At 32.4% G+C, this 21814-nt stretch overlaps 1 protein-coding gene, 1 non-coding gene and 1 pseudogene across 2 annotated transcripts; 1 reads left to right on the forward strand and 2 right to left on the reverse strand.

Moving 5' to 3' along the window:
- Positions 1 to 2668: 2668 nt before the first annotated feature.
- TRNAN-AUU lies at positions 2669 to 2741 on the reverse strand. The gene has a single exon. It is a non-coding gene; the product is annotated as a tRNA-Asn (tRNA).
- Positions 2742 to 9811: 7070 nt separating this feature from the next.
- On the forward strand, positions 9812 to 10916 carry LOC120121877 (cysteine-rich and transmembrane domain-containing protein WIH2-like). The gene is made up of 3 exons (XM_039141168.1): positions 9812 to 9932; positions 10065 to 10236; positions 10856 to 10916. The coding sequence occupies exons 1-3, from the start codon at positions 9881 to 9883 to the stop codon at positions 10899 to 10901; spliced, it is 270 nt and encodes an 89-aa protein (XP_038997099.1). The 5' UTR covers positions 9812 to 9880; the 3' UTR covers positions 10902 to 10916.
- A 1282-nt stretch (positions 10917 to 12198) lies between these two features.
- Positions 12199 to 20447, reverse strand: LOC120121927 (annotated as a pseudogene).
- Positions 20448 to 21814: the final 1367 nt, after the last annotated feature.

Here is a 21814-nt window from a genome sequence, read left to right on the forward strand (position 1 = left end):
GTCCTTGTTTTGCTGGGGGTTCAATCTTGTCATTTGTCAAAGATTTACAACCTCAATTATTAAAGAGCTTTTAATTGAGATGATATTCAAGGAATTTCAAGATTAAAATTTGTTCATTGCTCATTTCCTAAGAAGGAAGCATTTTATTGAAAATGTTTGAACGTCAAGTGACCTACAAACATTTAAACATAAATAAAAAGAAAAGAAGTTCAAACAAGAAAATATGCGAGTGCATTGAAAGTTCGTAGTGGCTGCAATGATTTTTCTCGGTTTACATCATAATACCCCCTATTCATCGAATGTTCAAGCCCCCAAATCGATTAAATTATGAACCTTGCACTTCAGTGCCCCACAATTCTCAATGAGGTGCCTTGGTCTTCAGATGGTGATTGTATCACGTCCATAACTTTCAATTATTTTCTAGGTATGAAAGGGGTGACTTCAATTTACCTCAAAATATTCCACGAGTTACGCCCAGGATCCATGATTAATGCACGCTGAGATGCAATGTATATCATGCAATGTACGCTGTATAAATGCTAATGCAAATATACAAAGATGCTCATGCAAATGCAAAGATGCAAAAATAGGAATGCAAAATGTAAATGCAACAAATGAATTGATCCCCAAATTAATTGTCATAAAACAACTTCCAAAGAACACACAATGTCTCAATACACCGAGGCATATGGAAACTATAAATCACATCATACTGCTCGACTTCTTCAATTGTGGTCGAATATGCAAGAAAACAATATTCTTTTATCCTTGGCTTGATGGAAAATTCTAATGCTTCGACTTCTTTTCCAGAAATGCATTTTTTGAGCGACCGTATGCGACTGACATCATCCACTGTCTCGTGTTGGCTATCATTATTGCTTGATGACTTCAAACTTAATATTTTTTTTGGCTAGTTGTATCAACATTGTCCTAGCACCATTGAAAAGCTTGTTTTACTGCATCATTTGAGCTTTATGTATTCCATCTTGATGTAGCCCTTCAGCTATTTCTTGGAGCACCCTTATGGACCATTGACGTGTTCTTGTATTTCTATTCTACCTCTTCGAGTGACATTATCGTATTGAAAGCCTTCTAATACGACTATTAACTCGGGAATCAATACATTGTATGATATGATATGTATGAACATGTGTTAATTTCAAGGTAATTATCCTAGAATAATTTTCAAAGAACTCACAACGTTACAATATATCAAAGTAGATAAAAAAAATATACCCCTTTGTGTGACGTTGTTGTTTTAAAATTTCTAATTGTGATAAATACCTTGGGTATTAACAGCATGTTTATGCACAAACAAAGCAACAGGACAAGGAAAATATGCTAGCAAAAATAATAATCAAAGAGAGGAAATGTATGTTAGTGAAATATGAAAAGATTAAATTCAACTGGTAAATGAACCATAAAATACAGTGAATAAAACACACCGAGGAAATTAAAACACTAACCGTATAATTTCTAGTTCACATGCACTTATTAAAAATAATCTATCAAATAAATTAAAAGAAAAATGTCAGAGTTCATTTCTCCTCACTTATTTGGGTACCTATGGACAGAGTTTCATCATGATCTCAGATCGGGTGGTTTCTACAGTTTATTATATGCAGAGTTTTGGTTTTAGGAGTAAAGGTACTCGAATTGTCCTTGTCGGTGCCCCCTTGGGTGAGTTAGACCCTCAATCCTCACCCATTATAGGCTTAAGTAAATCGAATTCAATTTGAGAGGGCAAATTTCCCTATGCCTGACACGGTGAATAAATCCTCACAAAGATATAGGGAATATGAACCCCAAAAACTACTTACTAGATCTGACACGGAGAATAAATTCTCACGAAGACTAGCTCGGTCGGTAAGATGATGTCCCCAACCTCCACCCCAGCCATGCTGGTTCAAGTCCCCTTGACCCTTCTTTATATCTCTTTCTTTGTAATTAGTTTTAACTCGACTCAGATGTTGGCACATGTCATATGAGTGAAAAAATAAATAAATTAAATAAATTTAAAATAAAAACTTTCAATGAAATGTGTTAGATTTTGGTTAGATGATTAAATTTATTGAATTAAATTAAGATAAAGACAAAATTGACCCTTCTTTATATCTCTTTCTTTGTAATTAGTTTTAACTTGACTCATGGTGACACATGTCACCATATGAGTGGAATAAAAAAATAAAGAAATTAAATAAATTTAAAATATAAAAAATCCAAGAAAATGGTGACATGTGTTAGATTTTGGTTAGATTATTATATTTATTGAATTAAATTAAAATAATGACAAAATTGATAGAATGTACAAATATTAAGGACCAAATATATAATTATATTAGTTTTATTAACCCCACACCGACACTTCTGTTAAATTTTAACGTCGGGTGGTTTGATTGAATACAATTAAATAGTTTTTTGGTCTAATTGATAAAAATGAAAGATCAGTGCCAAAAGTAAAAAAGGTTAAATAGTTGAGTGGTCAATGGTATAGTTTACCCTTGATTTTAAGCATGTTATGTAAAATATTTAATCATGTTATGATATTAAATTAGCTAACCCTATTCCCTTGCGTAATGGGGTAAAGGGAGGTAGGATAGTAGACTGCCCCCAACGCCAGGTTGAGAGCAGCTTCCGTGGGAGACCTCCGGCAGTCAGAATTATGAATTGCCCACCGTGGGACTCGATCCCACGACCACAAGGTTAATAGCCCTGCGCTCTACCAACTGAGCTGGATGGGCAATTCCATGTTATGATATTAAATGTTGGTTCCAAATAAAAACATATTAATAAACATAAATACTTAATTGTTGAAAATCAAAATATTATCATTTTCAGCACGATCGAACTTACTTTAGTGGTAAAATAAATCGTTGTTGTTCTTAAAGGTCACGAGTTCGAGCACCAGTGACTGCAGCAGGGTGATTGAGCTTCATTATCAAATGATTGAGAGTATTTAGAACATATACTACTTTGTAATCACCTTAGCTTAATAAAAAAAATATTATCATTTTCAAAAATAATATCGATATCTAATTTAATGTAAAATAAAACATATACTAATCTCTAACCATGGCTCTGATAGGTGAAATAATTAAATTGCTCAAAGAACTTCTGATAAATCACTATATTAATGGAATTGATTGAACAATTAAATTTATTGGGACCTCTAAAAATCTCTCTTAAACCTTATAAAATCATTACTCCTCATCTCTTAACCTAATATACCCACTTTATGCAATAGCGGCCAAACTCACTTGCAAACATAGTCAACTGCCTAAAATCAACTATATCCACTTGTAAGTATAGTTAGTACATAAATAAAATTTATCTAATTTGTTATAAAATTAATAACCACATTATAAATAATTTATAATATTTATTAAAACAACTATATCTGCTTGTAAATATAGTTAACTCATTTAGTGATTTTAGTGATAAGAGAAGTATTGTCCTTCCTAGAAATTCTGACTTCAAATAGCATACATTGTCAACAAATTAATAAAACATGTGAACATATATTTTCTTGTAATAAACCTAAATTGTTAAAAGTTATTTATTAAATGTTGTAACATCCAATACATGCAAATGAGTTGTTATTGAAATTGTTTTAGTATCATTATCACATGTTTATCGCAATGAAAACCCAAATATAATGGGGTGTTTGGCTGTCGACGTCGTTTTGCCCGGGAGGGGAAAATTAGTACGACTTAGGGTTTTTTTTTTAAAAAATATTTTGAAATGTTTTGGAGTCGCCATCGACCTTTTGGGTTAGGTAGATCGAATACCTAAAATTTTTTTTTAAAAGAGTTTTCTACGAAAACATCATTTTAAAAGATAAATCAGTCTGCGTGTAACCAGAGATTCATTCATTTTTAGTAATAAAAAGGGATTCGGGGATCGATTACGTGTGGGGAAGGATAAGCACCCCCACAACGCCCGAATTTGGTACCAATCCATTATAAATTGTCTCTAATAGTGGAAATCTAAGAATTTGAATATAAATTTAAATCATGATCCCATTATTCCCAATTCAAACATGCGATTTTTATTTAACAAAAATTCTAAGGAAAAATAGAAAATATTTCGATATTTCCAATCGAAGAGAAAATAATCCCTAAAATATTTTAAGATGAATATTTCTCTTTCCAACTAAAATAAAAGAAATATAATAATTTCTCCCAATAATTCGAGATTAAAATAATTTTATTCATTCAAAAAAATTAAGTCATTTTATCCAAATTATATACGATTAGAAAAGATAAGGGATATTCAATTATTTAAAAATATCAAGACTTAATCCCTAATAAAATTAGGTGAATTGTCTCGATAAGTTTAAATAAGTAAATATTTACTTTTCCCTTCAAACTTAATTAATTTTAAACATACTCGATTTTTTAGGTTCTTCTAATAGGGTATTTATTTATTTTAAAATATCAGAATAGGACATCTATTTACTTTAAGACGATCATTTCTTAATATTTTTAAATAAATAAATATTGCCTTTAATCAAATTATGAAATCGGTCGAGTTATGCTTATGAGGCTTTCATAAATATTCTTGTGACAAAATGAAATGAACATAAAATAAAGTGCAATAATCAAAGTACTAACTTTAAAGAAATTAAAATTAAAGACAAATTTAAAATGTAAAGTTGAAATTAAAACATAAATTAAAAGGAAAAATGAAAGAAATAAATAAATAATAGCACCAAATTGTATTAAGAATAACTAACAGAACATGAATGACCAAAATATAATCAACAAAAAAAGAATATGCAAAATTAAAATATAACAAAATAAAAATATGACTGGAATGTAAACAAATAAATCCGCATGTCCAAAATTAAAATAAAATAAAGTGCAAGAGTGACCAAAATATAAACAAAAAGAAATTAATATGAAAAACTCGAAATAATAAAATAAAGAGAACTAGTGACCAAAATGAAAATTAATGGCTAAAGTTCGAGGACCTAAGTGGTGGTTAGACCAAAATTAATGATCAAAACGCAAAAAGAGACTAAACAAATAGGACCTAACTTTCGATTTTCCCCAAATTTTATATTAAACCCCATTTCCATTCTGTTTCACTTTCAAAATCACCTAAAAATTTCTGGGGTCTCGTCTTCCTCATTTCCTCACGCAGCAGCCGCTCCTAACACATCCCACCAACGTTGGCCGCAAACGCTCTCCGACCACCATCACCGGTGGTCAGACTACCAAGATAAACCCCCTATGACTCTCGAACTTTCTCTCCTTAAACTCTAAACTCAAAAACGAGACCTCTAATCCTACACATGCAAAACCTCTTAAGCACTAAACCGAATCCATATGGATCTCAACTACACCAACTCCGGCGAAGATACGACACAAGCTAAGGTAAACGTCTTCTTCTCTATTCTTATATTTTGTTTTTTTTATTCGAAAATTACTGAAAATAAGTATATAGAAAGTAAAAAAAAATGCTCACTATTATATTTGGTATTTTACTTGCTTCAGAAATATAGACTAATTGTATATAACACTCTCTTTAGAAAGGAGGAAAAACAAGGGAGAGCCCCCCTTTTGTTCTTACATTTCATTCGGTTTTATAGCTGAATTTTACATAGTTTTTTCATAAAATAAAACAACTTGTTGGGTGTTTGATTAATCATATATGCATTTATCCCTTTAGTGGCAGGAAACAAGGGATAGTGGCATGGTAGGTATGGTGGGGTAGGAGAATAAAAAAATAAATGATGTTTACATTGGTAAATAACTTTTTGAGGAGCTTTCAGCTTATTTGAGCATAAATAGTTAATTAGTAGTCAAACCCTTTATTTTTAGTGTTTGATAAACACCTTTTTAAAAGAGTTGATTGTGAAAAATAAGCTAAAATGAAAACGCTAAAAAATTCAACGGTTTGAGAAAGTTGATTGCAAAATAAGATGTTAAATGACATATTTGACCTTATTATACATCCTTGCCATAAATCCTAATTTAATGAAATAGTTTCCATCCTAATCCACTTGATCTAATGATTAATTAGTGAAATTTTTTTTTATTATTCTATTTTTTAGTTTTAGATTCTCAAATATATTTTAGTTAAGAAATATAACAAAACATGAAAGTAAAAAAAACGCAGTGTTGATATTTTATACGAGGTTAATAATATGTATCAATACCAGAAGATTATATTTGTAAATATTAAATTTAAAAAATATATTCAGAATTTTCAGAAAATATTCACTAATCTTCTTAAAGAAATTTTAATTCATTATCAAAGTATTTTATCCGAATAATTTTACCCCAATAAATACTATAATATTATAAATACATATAAACGTATCATACTCTTATATGTCATTTTACATATATCAACTATCAATTAAATTTTCTATATACTTCTATATAAACTATTAATCAAATTAACTAATTAAATCAGTTAGTTAAATCAGTTATTAAAATCAGCTATTAACTATAAGTTGTTTATTAAACACCCCCAATATCTGTCTAATTAATATGTCTTTCATCTTGGTTAGTATATAATTTAATTGGTTTAAAGATAGCTTTATAAGAGCCGCTTTGTATTGTATTAAATTATGACGGAGCTTTGCAATCATACAATTATTCTAACTTTTCAATTTGCTGTATCTGCAGGTTCGTTCTGTCATCTGACGGCTACTTCTTTTACGTGCATATATTCGGTCGCAAGTTGGTACCATTATGGAAGGAGTTTGACGGCGTGAATTTAAATGTGTAGATATTCTATTCACTTATATTTTTGTGATATAGTATAAATTTAAATAGGGTAAACTATGTAGATAGTCTCTTATGTTTTTGGTTTGGATGAATTTGGTCACCAATTTAAAAATTAAAGGGGAATGACCCCTAAGTTTATAGATTCATTCGATTTTAGTTCTTCAGCCATTAATTTTCATTAACTCTCTTTTGTTTAAGTCCCTAACATGATTGAGATACTAAAATCGAATGAGAGTTAACGATAGAGACTAAAATTGAACGGATCGATAACGTTAGATACCATTCTCCCTTAATTTTTAAATTGGTGACTAAATTCGAAAAAATTGAAAACATAAGGGACTATTTGCATAGTTTACCTATTTAAATATTATAATTATTATTTGTAATAAATTTAGAATTGATGTACGCTCTACTTATGTTACCCTAGATGGATTCAAAAATAAGTTGAAAAATTGACTAAAAAATCAATAGTTGACAGATTTAATAAGACAGAGAGAATATATAATATATATTTTTAATTGCAAAAAGCAAAATAAATTTGAGTTTTTAAATTACGATATTTAGTGCATTTAAATATATGAAAATTGCATGAACCAAACAACTTCAATGGTTAAAGGATTGTATTATCTTGAGATTCTTGGTTCGAGCACCATGTGTGCAGTGTATGAGCATTCAATATTAAATGATTGAATTTTTTGAACAAATATCACCTTGTATTTATTTCAAATTAATATATATATATGAAGAATCCCTAAAAAAATATTTAATGAATTTAAATATATTATTTGTAGAACTCATTAACTGATATAAGTGGTAAAATAGAATGTTGATCTACCTATAAGTCTTGGGTTCGAGCAACAACGTTTGTAGGATGTATGTTGTCAATAGGTTAAGAAAATTTTGAACAAATATTATTTTGTAATCACCTCAAACTATTCAAAAATATTATTTATAATTTAATATTTATCATGCTTTATATATTAAAATTTAAAATTTGAAAATAATCATAAAAAGTTCTTATGCTAAAAAATAATTTAATTTTTTTGTGAACTAAGATTTAGTAATAATTATTAAAATTAAACTATTCAGTTCTTTTATCTATATTCATTATGATAATAAAAACGATATATTGAAATTTTAGGGTAAACTACGCATTTAGTACATAAACTATCAGTTTTGGTCTATTTTAATATCTAAACTTTCAATTTTTTAAAATTATACCTAACGTTTAGTTTTCATTTCATTTTAGTATATGCCGTTAAAAAAATTAACGCGTTTAGTACCTAAACTATCAGTTTTATTCTGTTTTATTACCTAAACTTTCAAATTTTTTAAAATTTAATGTTAAATTTTGAATGGTGTACTAAAATAAAACAAAAACAAAACTAAAGTTTTTATCAACGGGTACTAAAATAAAATAAAAACTAAACTTTAGGTATGATTTTAAAAAAATTGAAAGTTTAGGTACCTAAATAGATCAAGATTGATAATTTAGATACTAAACGTGTAATTTATCCAAAATTTTATGAAGTGTAATTAAAGAATAATATAAATTAGTAAAATATTTTAAAAGATATAAAATTTATATTTACACTCCACTTAGAAATCAAAATTTATTTTCATCTATTTCTTTTTGACACTTGAAAAATATTATTAATAAAAATTAAAATGTGAATAGTTGAAAACAAATATGAAACCATATTAAAAAGTATTTAAACTTTGCAAATTAAATATTGTTAAATACCAACAAGGATGGAGCTCCCTTAGGGTCCAAGGGGTTGACTCCGGTTAAAATTTATATATTTGATGTAATTTTAGTTTAATAATATTTTGGTTCATGTAAAAATAAATATTTAATTTTTAAAAATATAAAAATTTATTAAATATTTAATCAAGTAGAAGCCGAACTAAATAATGATAAGTTTGTGTTCTCAAATTTTTGGTCTAATTACAATTTAAGTCATTTTAAGTTTTATATACTAAACAAATAAGAAGTTGTCTTTTGAGTTTTTTTTTAATTTAGGGTAAATATATGATAATATGTGTAGAAAGACTTTCAACTATTTGACAATGAATGCTCATACCCCTACATACATACTTGACCTCGGGACCTCAAGGACAACAACAATCCCTTAATCACAAAGGTCGCTTGGTTCATGCTGAATTTCGAGTTTAAATACCTAATAAGTCTTTATATTTTTCTTAAATAGTCTAATATTTCGTTCTCCCAACAACTGATTGATCTAATAAGATGAGGCACTAGATTCTTTAATATGAATTCTGATGATTGCGAATGAAGTAAATTGGGTTGGAAAGGTCGTACTTGCTTCTGTAATTCTTGATCCGAATTAATCGACCAATAAATCGGATACCGTTGGTTATACCAAAAAATTAGATATCGTTAAATATCAAATAATAGAAGTATCAAATATATTAAGCAAAAATGAAAATCAAACTCTTACTACAGTCTGGATCAGCACTTGTTAAATATTACTAAAACTGAAGTTAAATTTTTAATGATATTTTAGATATTATTTGAATAAAAAAATCGTAATTATTTAATTCTAATGCATCTATTTATAGTGTTAAAAATATTAATTTTAATCGGTATCTAAATATAATAGAAATTAAGTTATAATATATAAAATAATAAATGTAATTTAATATGGATACAAATTCTCTTTTAATGTCTATATGATTTTATCTATTTAAATTATTTTTGAAACTGATATTACTTTGTTATTATATTAAATATAATTGTATATTAAAATGTTTATTTTAATGTAATTTAATAATACAATAAACTAAAAAGGTGTTTTTTCTTTAATAAACTAAAGTGTTTATTATTTTAAAACAATTGAATGATAAGGCGAGTTATTAAATTAGGCCTAAATTGCAAGTTAAATTGATTTCACAACTGAAAAGTGGTGGCCCAGGACACGCAGCCTTAGCCGTTAGTTTCACCGAGTAGGATACGCGTCCACATCTTAACACAGCAAAAATATTTTTTTTTTGGGGTGAAAATCCACTATATAATCCTATCCTATCATAACTACCATTTCCGTCCCAGTTCCTCCTTTCCCCCTCCCATTTTCGTCAGCACCCAAAAAAAAATATCTCAAAGTATCAATCAACAAACGATGAGTTACTACAATCAGCAACAGCCTCCGGTAGGCGTTCCTCCTCCTCAAGGTCAGCAGCCCCTCTTAGTTTTTATTTTATGTTTATTTATGTACTTTCTTTTCGTTCGTTTTCGTTTTTTTGATTGGATCTGATTTAGATTTTTCTTTTTATTCATGTTTTCTTTGTGATTGGGAAATATAGGTTATCCAACAGAAGGATATCCTCCCAAAGATGCTTATCCACCACCGGGATATCCTCCGCAAGGATATCCTCAGGGTTATCCTCCTCAGGCATATCCTCAGCAAGGATATCCTCCTCAATATGCTCAGCCCCCGCCTCAGCAAAACCAGGGTCCCGGTTGCCTTGAAGGCTGGTAAGCACTCTCTCTATGTCTACCGTATATGGTTTGATAAGATCTAGTACTAAAATTCTGATGTTTGGCGGAATAAAGGGGATAATTCTGGTTTCTGTGCAATTTAAAATAGTGCTTATTTTTGGGGAAAATAAAATCAGAACAGCCCATTACGATTTCCGATGAAGAATCAGTTAATTTCTCTCTTTTGGTGTTTGGTTGAGGCGGTGCTTTGGCCATCTCTTTCACGAATTGCTAGATAAGGGTGTTTTCGTCCATAAAAACTGTGTTATATATATTATATATATTGGAGGCGATGATGAAGACAAATCTTCGATAAGTTTAAGGTTGGGACGGCTTAACGAGGAGTTAATTTCATTATTGAAAGAATAAATTACTAAAAAAATATAGAAGGCGAGTTGAATCGCATGGGGAAAATATCATCTGGGAAAAGCTTTAGTAAAAGTAGGGTGCTTATAATGTCTTTTGATAATTATTTAAATAGTATAAATGATGATATTACTTTAGTGATATTAGTGTGCATATTATGTTTTAAATAGTTTATATTATATAAATTCTGGTATTTAAAAGATTATATTTCATATTACCGGAGGAATTGATTTATGGGTGTGCGTTGCAGTTTGGCTGCTCTTTGCTGTTGCTGTCTTCTGGATGCCTGCTTCTGACCCAGCTTAGGAAAATGTTGAATTCCAATATTATTTTCCAGACTTTAGTTTCAATTCTTCATCTTTATATATATATATATATATAGCTATTTTCTGTAAAACATTTGAACTTAATGTTTTATAGTAATATTATATCCTTTTATTTTATCTTTGCTTTTTTCCTTTCAATTTCTATTGGGCTTGTCTTTATACTTGGATGAATATGTGAAAAAATATTACAGTATAAGGACAACAAAATTAAAAAACAAAAATTATATTCGACGCATAGTAATGTATAATATCATTATAACTTATTGCACAATATCATATTTTTCTTTAATAATATGACGCAAGTACACGACAATATCTGTTCAAATATAACTCTCAACCTTTTAATATTGAACACTCACATCCTTGACATTTATGGTGCTTGAATCTGAGTCCTCAAAGAATAACAACAATTCCTTTACTACGGATGTTACTTTGGGTCATGTATCATCAATTTAATATTAATCATACCTGTTGTTAATTCTTTGTTCGGAGGATTCAAGCTTTGGGCAAAAGCTTTTAAACCACAAAACTGGCTTGGGCTTAAAAGAGTATCTGTAAAAAAAAAAAAAAAAAAGTTGTAATTGACTTGAAATTAAAGATCTATACTTTGCCTGATAAAAATCCATTAACTTTTAAAGTTTATACTTGATTGGAGGTAAAAAATTTAGTTGTTCGATTTCATTTGATTAGCATGAAGCAAGCTCATTTTTATATAAATCGAGTTCAATTCTCATCCTGACTTCAAATTGAGATTTTTCAGTAGTAAATAAAAAACAATTTTAATCAGTTATTAAAGTTGGGCATTAAGAAGTCCAACCTGCAGTAGTTGAGTTGAACACTAATAACTGCAACATGGTGATTAAATATTTATTGTCAAATGATTGAGAGTATTTAGAATACTTTGTAATCATCTTAACTTTATAAAAAAAATAAGTGAGTTTGAATGGATATTTTAAGTATTAAATACAAAATATATTAAAAATTAATTAGATGCACGAGACACTCAAGTCAATAATTAGAATATTTTAAGTAGATAATTTTTTGGTAAATATACAAATGAATAGTCGGGGTATCTTTATGTAACTTTTAATAGTTGAGGGACTTAACAAAATAACATTCTATGATCGGAGGATCATTTTGTAACTTTTAATAGTTGAAGGACTTAATAAAGCAATACCCTATAATCGGTGACCATTTGTATGCTTTATCCATATTTTTTTTATAATCATAAGTATTTAATTTATTATAAATTAATTTAGATTAAATATTATAAGAATAATCGGTGAAAGAAAATGTAATCCGCGATTATATTATTGTACATGACAAAAACTACAGTAAAGTTGAATACCGACTGAAGAGGGAAGAGGGCAAATACATCACGTAGAAACTTGTTGAAGCATAATTTGGTGGTCGGATTCACTTTTAGGGTCCACCTTGAAGCTGTGAATGATGAAGAGTTGGAAGCTTCAAAACGGTCACCGATTTCCACTTGATATTCTCCATGAAAAAGAGAGGCCTCAAAGAAACCTTGGGCTCAGTTTGGCCTTGTAAACTGGCCTTAATCCCCCATTCTTTCAACAGCTTGTCCACAACATCCCCAGTCGCCAAGTTGTTGAAGTTATTATCAGTCAAACACATACGATAACACCCTCCTGGTTGCCAGGCCGACCATATTATCATCCCATTAACACCAGGGTGCCCATGCCCTTCCCTCAACACTTGTTCCAAATACATCGCCTGATTGGGTTGCTGTTCACGTCTACTTCCGTCAGCCATATTGGCAATTTCATGGCGGCTAGTGTGTCAAGATGATCTTATGTACTGAAGGTTGGGGACATCGAAATGGCACTCGAGGCCGATCGCCATTTGCTTAGCATTGCCACCCAACACGCCTTGAATTTCCTTCAGTTTCGCAAGGTACTTAGCCGGTGTTGTGTTGCAGCATCATCCTTCTGCTCGAGCGTATTGAAATCATTCATGAACAAAGGCACCAAGAATCGATTTCGGACGCCATTTTGTAGAAGGTGGAAGAAGCGTGTAGTCCAAGCTTACTTTCGAAGAAATTGAAGTGCAGATTCTCATTCACAACGTCCCAGCCGATTACTTGACACTTTTATTTGGTCATGATTGAGTTAATCCTTTTGCTGACTGCTGCCGAAAGGTCGTTTGCCCCAAGAGAGGGCATCCAACTGGTTGGTAATGGGGATCGTCCCAGAAAATGTTGTGTCCTCGAACCGCAATGTTGTGCTGTTTCATCAATGCCATCATCGAATCCCACACTGCATCTCTTCCTTGCCTCGGCTCGGTAGCCAACGTTGGTGAGGATGTTCTTGTTCGAAGCACAGCCGACAGATTTCCCGGAAACCTTTTGCTTGATGGAAATCTTCGAGTTCGCAACCTGATTCCCTCGTGCATCATCGACACGATTACCCGTCTTTTGTCTTGCAAAATATATATATCATCAGTGACAGTGCATCTAATATAAGTCGACTATATATATATATATATATATATATATATATATATATATAGTAAGCAGACTAACTGACCTTATCAATGTTCTCAACATGAATGTGCAGGGAGACGCTATCGACCTAGATTTCGACCGAGGTGTTACGGCTCTGAAGAAATTAGACAGTGAATTAAATGACCTTGTAGTAAAACAAGATAAAATTGATGATCACCTCGAATAAAATCTCAGCAGGACACGAGGCATCCACGGTGACGCCGCCCTTGAGCATGGTCCAACACTCCGACTCCGCAATAGTTGCCGCCCTTTAATCCGGAACAGTTTTTAATACTGCCCTCATCAAGATTTCCCTTCACTCGCTTTGTACCCATCCTTCATTATCACCATAACAATTATCCAAACCGTTATTTTTTTTCAAATTATTACAAGATAGTATATAACATATTCAGACCCTGCAGATGCATAATGGAGAATGATATTTTCCTTTACGAGTGATACCATCGAGATTACTTACCGGAGAAGGTATGGAGCTTGTTGTTTTACATGTAAAGCTTGTGAGAGACATTGTCGAGGGATTGGGTTCGTTTACGAGCCACAACAAATTTGTTTCCATTCGAATAATTTCGGTGTTGGAATAAGGCATTTCCGAACGTTGACCATCCTATCAAACCCTCATCTAACTCTAGGTTCTTAATTATTGTCGGAACCGTCTTTCGGTTGGGTTTCGACTTGAAATAATGGGTTAGAGTCGTCACTGATCATTTTTAAAAACATTTAGGTGGATCGGACACCATCTCACCTGATCTGCGTTTTACCAGAAATATGTCGGGTTCGGGAGTCGGTTACGGTCAAGGAAGGCTTAGAACCCTTGAACCGCCCTTTCGCTACCAATTAATTTTCCAGCTGTCTTAGTTGCGAAAAATTGAAATTGAAATTTAAAAAAAAAAAACTCGATTCAAATTACTTACCTTTGATTGGTTGAAATTCCTCTAAACAGAGTCAAAAAAAATGTTAGATTACAAAAATAAAAATAAATAAATATATATATGAAAAAAGAAAATTTTCTTTAATTAAATATAAAATCAAGTTTAAAGAAAAAATAACAATGAAGAAAATAAATTTTCAAGGAAATAATAAAATAAAAAAATAAATAATAAAAGAGTAAAAAATGTTAAATTTCAAAGAAAGAAAAAAATAAAAAAGGAAAGAAAAAACGTTAGGGAAAAAAATTATAATATTTTATTCAAAAGAAAAAAAAAGGTCAAAAGAAAATTGAAAAAAGAAAAAGGAAAAAGTTGAAAAAGGAAAAAAGAAAAAATTGAAAAAGAAAAAAGAAAAAAATCAAATAAGTTGAAAAAAGAAAAATTAAAAATGTTTAAAATATAATTAAAAGAAATAAAAAAAAGCATATAAATAAATATATTAATGTTAAATTGAATAAATAAAAGAAATAAATACATATATATAATAAAAAAGTAAAAAAATATAAATATATTAAATAAAATAAAATAAATAAAGGGAAAAAAAAGAAATTAATTACAATAAAAAATAAAAAATAAAATGTATAAACAAAGGATTAAATTAAAAATATTATAAAAAATCAAATATTAATAAAAATATCAAAATATGCATGAACAGAGCTAAAATAGTAATGATTAAAACTAGAAGCTTAAAATAAAATAACATAAAAACTTCATTTCATGGCTTAATAATAAGAGTACAAATACCGAGGGACCTAAAATGTTATTATCTCATCTCAGAAAACACGCTGAAGGTCCCTCGTTAAAACGACGTCGCTTTGCCCGGAATATATATATATATATATGAAGACAAAATAGTCTTATTTTCCCATTTCTCACCCTTTAGCCGAGAGAAGAGAGAGAGAGAAATTCTCTCAACTCTCTCCTGGGGATATATATATATATATATATATATATATATTGAAGACAAAATAGTCTTATTTTCCCATTTCTCACCCTTTAGCCGAGAGAAGAGAGAGAGAGAAATTCTCTCAACTCTCTCCTGGGGGGTTCATCGGCCGCCACTGCCGGTGACTACTTACGACGGTTCACGGTAGTCGACACGGCAATGCAAGGTGGCCAGAGAGACCAAATTGAGCCAAAAGCTTCCTCTCGTTCTACACAACCCGATTCTAAGCCCCCTTTAGCCTAAATCATACCTCAAACCCCTAGATCAAGGAAAAATACCTCTCGAAAATTTTTTAGATGTGGTGACCCTTCAGCTTCTAGATGGTAAGAACTCATTCATATTTTCTCTTGTTTTTTCTTTCTTTTATGTTCGAATCCCCTCCCTGAATACTATATTTTTTTAGTTTCGAATATTTCTCTTGATATTCTTTCGAAACTGTTTTTTTCATTTTCGACTGATTTTTCCTCAATTATATGTCCACTACTAGATCTCTTGTCACATATTTATAGTCTTGATTTTAGAATCCTATTGTGACTCGAATATTAATTTATTTTTCTATTTTTTTTTGCATTGGTTGTGCGCCAGAAATTTCAGCGGTGATGGGTGTGTTGCCGTTGGTGCGAGGACTCTCCAAGAGTCCTCGGTTTGACTGGTTCTCGCATACTGGCCGCGCGGCACCTGAGGGGAGGGGGAAGAATTAGGGTTGGGAAAACAATAATGGATTCGGGTGAACTTTGGGGCCGGTTCGGGTCAGGCTCTAGATCGGGATGTTGTTGAATCACTTTTTGGGTTGTCGGGTTTATTTGTATTGGGTCACCAGTTTTGTAATAGGCCTTATTTTGTGGGCCTGCAAACAAAAATTAATAATATTAATATAATAATAATAATAATAATAATAATAATAATAAATATATTATTTTTGCTCGGACGAAAATAAGTGTCTATAGCTGCCCCTCTTTGTCATTTTTCGTGTAACGAAAAATAGAACAAAGATAAAATGACACAAATTTTCGTTTAGTATGAAGGAGTCTCTGAGTCTAATATTCTCCTTTGTGGAGTTGAAATTATCTCTGATATTGTAATTAAGGATAACTCCCTGTCGAATTGAGTTGCGGATGACTCCTCTGTCGCGAAGTCGAATCAATCTTGAATTGAAGTCGTAGTTCGAAATTTGAATCGGAATGTGGCTTCTCGTTGCCAAATTGTAATCAACTTCGGTCTTCTTCTCGGTTTAAAGACATTGGTTTTAAAATTTCGACTAGAAACTAGTTCATTGACTCCACCATGTGGTTGATAGACCCTTGAGCTGAACGAAATCGAACTCAAAAGTCTTCATTTACATATAGCTTTTCTCGACTTGAGTTATGCTGCTGGAAAATGGTTTCTTGTCACTAAAGCACAACTAACCCAGGTCTTCTTCTTGACTTAAAGACCTCAGTTAAACTTTAGCCGAAAAGTAGTCGATACGTTATCGAGCTGAATATAATCGAACTCGAATGTTTTCATTGACCGATAACCTTTCTCGTCTTGAGTTATGTTGTACTAAGTTGAGAGATTTCCCCAGATCTTCATCTTGACTCAACTTTAACCAAAAAGTAGTTTCTCGATGCTACCTTGTGATTGATGTGTCGTCGAGCTGAATGGAATCGAACTCGACAGTTTTTGTTGACAAATAGCTTTTCTTGACTTAAGTTATGCTGTAAATTTGACATGCCCTTGAGCTAAATGGAATCGAACTTGAAGGTATTTATTGACAGATATCCCTTCTCGTCTAGAGCTATGCTGTAAATTGATATGCCTTTGAGCTGAATGTAATTGAACTCAAAGATCTTTTGTTGACATATAACCTTTCTCGCCTTGAGCTATGCTGTAAATTGATATGCCTTTGTGCTGAATGTAATCGATTTCGATGGTATTGGTGGACAGATAACCTTCTCGCCTTGAGCTATGCTGTAAGTTTGACATGCCTTTGAGCTAAATGTAATCGAACTCAAAGGTCTTTGCTGGCAGATAGACATTCTCACCTTGAGCTATGCTGTAAATTTGATATGCCTTTGAGCTGAGTGTAATCGAACTCGAAGGTCTTGGTGGACATATAACCCTTCTCGCCTTGAGATATACTGTAAATTTGATATGCCTTTGATCTGAACGTAATCGAACTCGAAGGTCTTTGCTGGCAAATAACCCTTATCGCCTTGAGCTCTGTTGCAAATTTGATATGCCTTTGAGCTGAGTGTAATCGAACTCGAAGGTCTTGGTGGATAGATAGTCCTTCTCGCCTTGAGCTATTCTGTAAATTTGATATGCCTTTGAGCTGAATGTAATCGAACTCGAAGATCTTTGCTGGCAAATAACCCTTCTTGCCTTGAGCTATGCTGCAAATTTGATATGCCTTTGAGCTAAGTGTAATCAAACTCGAAGGTAATAGTTGATAGATAGCCCTTCTCGCCTTGAGTTATGCTGTAAATTTGATATGCCTTTAAGCTGACTGTAATCGAACTCGAAGGTCTTGGTTGACAGATAGTCCTTCTCGCCTTGAGCTATGCTGTAAATTTGATGTGCCTTTGAGTTGAATGTAATCGAACTCGAAGGTCTTTTGTTGACAGATAACCCTTATCACCTTGAGCTATGTTGTAAATTTGATGTGTTTTTGAGCTGAATGTAAATGAACTCGAAGGTCTTTTGTTAGCAGATAACCCTTTTCACCTTGAGCTATGCTGCGAATTGTTCCTTTAAGTGAAAAAAATGGCTCCCTTTTACGGGTTTAAGCCGGTCATAATTCTTAGGTGGTTCTCTTGAGCAGGTCTGAACCAGGTGAGATGATATTTGGATGACTCCCCTTTTCGAGAAAGCCATGTGGTAATCAGCCGGATATCATCGGTCGTGGAGTTGAGATCTAGCTTGAAAACGTTAACTGGAGACTAGCCACTCGTCGTTGAGTTAAGCTGAACTGGATACTTTCTGAATTGGTTCTCGAACCCATCTGGAGTTGATCCTCGATCTTTCAATATGTCGAGTTGGTTAAGGTGTAGCTTCTCGCTGCTGAGTTAAGCAATCACCATCGATCTTTAAAGGAACTTTTGAATCGAGTATCCTTCGTCTTGAAGTCGAAACTTGACCCTAAAAGCTACAAAAATCATGTATGCTAAAATGATGAATGTGATGCTCTTACGTATGTCTAAGATGCATGCAACATGAATTAGTCATGTTTTATCTCCTGGATGGAGTCTCGTGCTTTGTCTGCCGATCTGGTCCTTGGAATCGGTCATGCCCCATTTTCTTCTCGGGTTGCAGTGTTTCACATTTCTGTCATGTTTGAAAATATTTTTCTCCTTTCTCTTATTTTAGGAGGGAAAAATGGTATGAGGATATAAGAATTCTGTAAAACATTGCTCCTTAATTTAGGCTCGCAATCGAATCAAATCATAAACATGAGTTCAAATAATATCAAAGGAATCAATAGCTCTTTTAATGCTTTCAAAGTTATAGCTCTTTGAAAAATATTCAAATGGATGAGTTGGCTTTAGGTTGGCCTCTTATTTTCTAATATTTCAGACGCCTTTTTCTTGGCTTGGTATTTTAATGGGATGTGGACAAAATGATGCAACTAGTATAATTAATTACTATACCTTTTATTTCGGTTCTCTAAAATGTTCCATTGTTCAAGCTTCGTAGGCTCCTCAAACAAAGGCATTGCAGAAATATCGGTCTAAAAATGAAATTCCTGAGTGCTCTTGTCAAGTTGACTATAACAGGTGTCCTTAACTCCCTTAGTCCATCTTTACCGAAACTGCTTATTTAATTTACCATTGTATGGCTAGCTGGATCTATAAAGTCGGGGCATTTAACCAATTGCTCTAGAGGAACAACTCAATATCATTGTATAGATATTATAATCACCTTTTCAGGCTAGCTGAATATTATCCATAAAGCTGGGGCATTTAACCAATTGCCCTAGAGGGACAACTCAAGCTTTATTGTATAGATATTATAATAACCTTTATCAGGCTTAGCTGAATCTATCCATAAAGTCGGGGAGTTTAACCAATTGCTCTAGAGGGACAGTTCAAGCTTTATTGTATATAAAATATTATAATATGGGTATACGGATCCAATTTCTTAAGTTTGTCAAGAAGAATCGGTTATAGTCTAGGTGTTGTTGAAAGTCAAAGAATCTCATCTTTAGAGTTCAATTTCCAAGCAACTGACCTAAATTAGATTCACCTACTCGACTATTCCATCTATGAAGATCATTATCATTATCGGACGTCTTAAGCAAAAAGTATAGTAATATCATATGCAAAAGATGCCCCATGTTGTCTGCACCTATGCACTTATAAATACCAAGTCTCTTTTCATTCCCTTATGAGTGGAGAAGGCTATATTAGTTATTTGCAAAAGAAGGGTACTGTGTTTGAGCGTATATTCTCAGGTAAGGTCAAAGTCCTTGTTTTACCACTTTTAAATCATGTTACTTTGTCAAAGATCTGTAACTCTGAATCATTTATAGAGTTTTTTTTTTTAATTCAGTTGATATTCAAAGAATTACAAATTTGCAAATTTGATTCATTGCTCTCCATCTTTAAAGTAACATAAATTTATTTAAATGTTCATATAAAAGGAAAGTTCAAAAACAAATTACACCAAAAATATGAGAAAATTCAAAAATGAATTCAAACAAGATGCTGCAAATGATGAAATAAAATGATTTTCTTGAATGCGTAACAGTTCTCAATAGTGTGCCCTTAGACACCGCTATGATATTCACAATGAGCATTCTCATCATACCACTTGGGGTATGGGGGCTTCATGGGTTTCATCGGATATGATAACACTACGTGAGTGTCAAAAAGTTGTTGGTAAAGCTCTTTGTAGGTCATGGGAATATGGTCGAAATGTTACCTTTCCTTCCTGGGTTTTCTGGAATCTTGACTAGAAGTACCTGACGGTACAACTGTAGTTGATTTTGGTTTGGAGATTTTAACGCCTTTATTAGTGTTGTAGGTGCTTACGTCATTAACCTCTTCATCCCTCTTCTTCATGGGAGGTTTCTTGCTTGCCTCCCCTTCTTCAATCTTACCTTGTTTTACGACTGTTTCTACCATCTCCCCTGCCATAACTAAGTTTAAAAAACTTCCTGATGCGATTGCGACTAGGTGCCCGAAGTAAGGTGCCTTCAAGGTCTGTACAGAAAGCTTCCTGGTTTCCTTTTCATCCAAGGGTGGATGAACCTGCACAACCAAATCCCTCCATCTTTGTGCGTACTGTCGGAAACTTTCGTTATGCTTCTTCTCCATGCTTTGTAGCATAACTCGATTTGGCATCATGTCATTGACGTGTTCGTATTGTTCTAGAAATGACTTGGCCAAATCCTTCCAAGTCTTGATATAGGATTGGCTTAGCAGATTATACCATCGGATGGTTGAGCCCGACAAACTCTCCTGGAAGCAGTGGATCAGGAGTTGGTCGTTTCCTCCATATCCTGTCATCTTTCGACAGAACATGGTGATGTGGGCAGATGAACAACTATTCCCATCAAACTTCTAGAATTCCGGGGACTTAAATTTCGAAGGAATAACTAAGTCTGGGACTAGAATGAGTTCCGCAACATAAACTTCATAGTAGTCATGGTTTCCTTTGACCACTTTCATTTGGTCCTCTAATTGCTTGATTTTTTCCTCCATCTTCATTACTTTGTCGTCCTCTTTATCTAAATCCGGTATATGGTAATAACCCAGATTATTCTCAGGATTGGATATCGTAGTTTGTATCTTTACAACAGATGGGGTCTTCACTTTTACAGCGGATGATTCCCCTTGAAGTTTCGGTAAGATTCCGGGTGAGACAACCACTTGTGGGTAGGTGGTATAGTTACCCCTTCCGATGAACCTACCCCAGGTGCACTCGCTTGATGTAGATCAGATAACTTGGCCACAATTTGATTGACCAAGGACTCTTGGCTTTTCATGATTATATCTAGAGTACTCAGACTGCTCTAGTTCATCTTATCTTCTAGCTCTCTCTGTAACTTCAGCATATTTTCCTCGAGTTGAGTAATTGTCGCTTCCATCTTCTTCTTTTTTAAGCGGGTGTTATGTGAATGGGGTGTGTCCAATGCTTGAGGTGGTATATCCAATATTTGTTCCTTTTGATGAAACATTCTTTTGTTAGTTAATGTGAATGTAAATAAATGAAAATAATAAAATGCAAAATCTATCTAAATGCATGATGCATGAGATGTTCGAGGCATTGATCCAAAAATGTGTTTGTTATTATAAATAATTCTTATATGGGACAAAAGTGTTATTTCTTAAGAGACAAAAAACATTTTGAAGGTATATTCTTCTAGACCCCGAACAGCTTCTGACAGGTTAATTTATCTTTCGCCTTCTTCTGTCACTGGCTGAATATCGTGTCGAGCCGCTCCGGTTTCTCTGGGCTTCTTTTTGTACTTGTTCCAGGAAGTCTCGAATGACTGCATCTC

The sequence above is a fragment of the Hibiscus syriacus genome, unplaced genomic scaffold (assembly GCF_006381635.1).
Source record: "Hibiscus syriacus cultivar Baekdansim isolate YM2019G1 unplaced genomic scaffold, ASM638163v2 tig00110383_pilon, whole genome shotgun sequence".
Lineage (NCBI taxonomy): Eukaryota > Viridiplantae > Streptophyta > Magnoliopsida > Malvales > Malvaceae > Hibiscus > Hibiscus syriacus.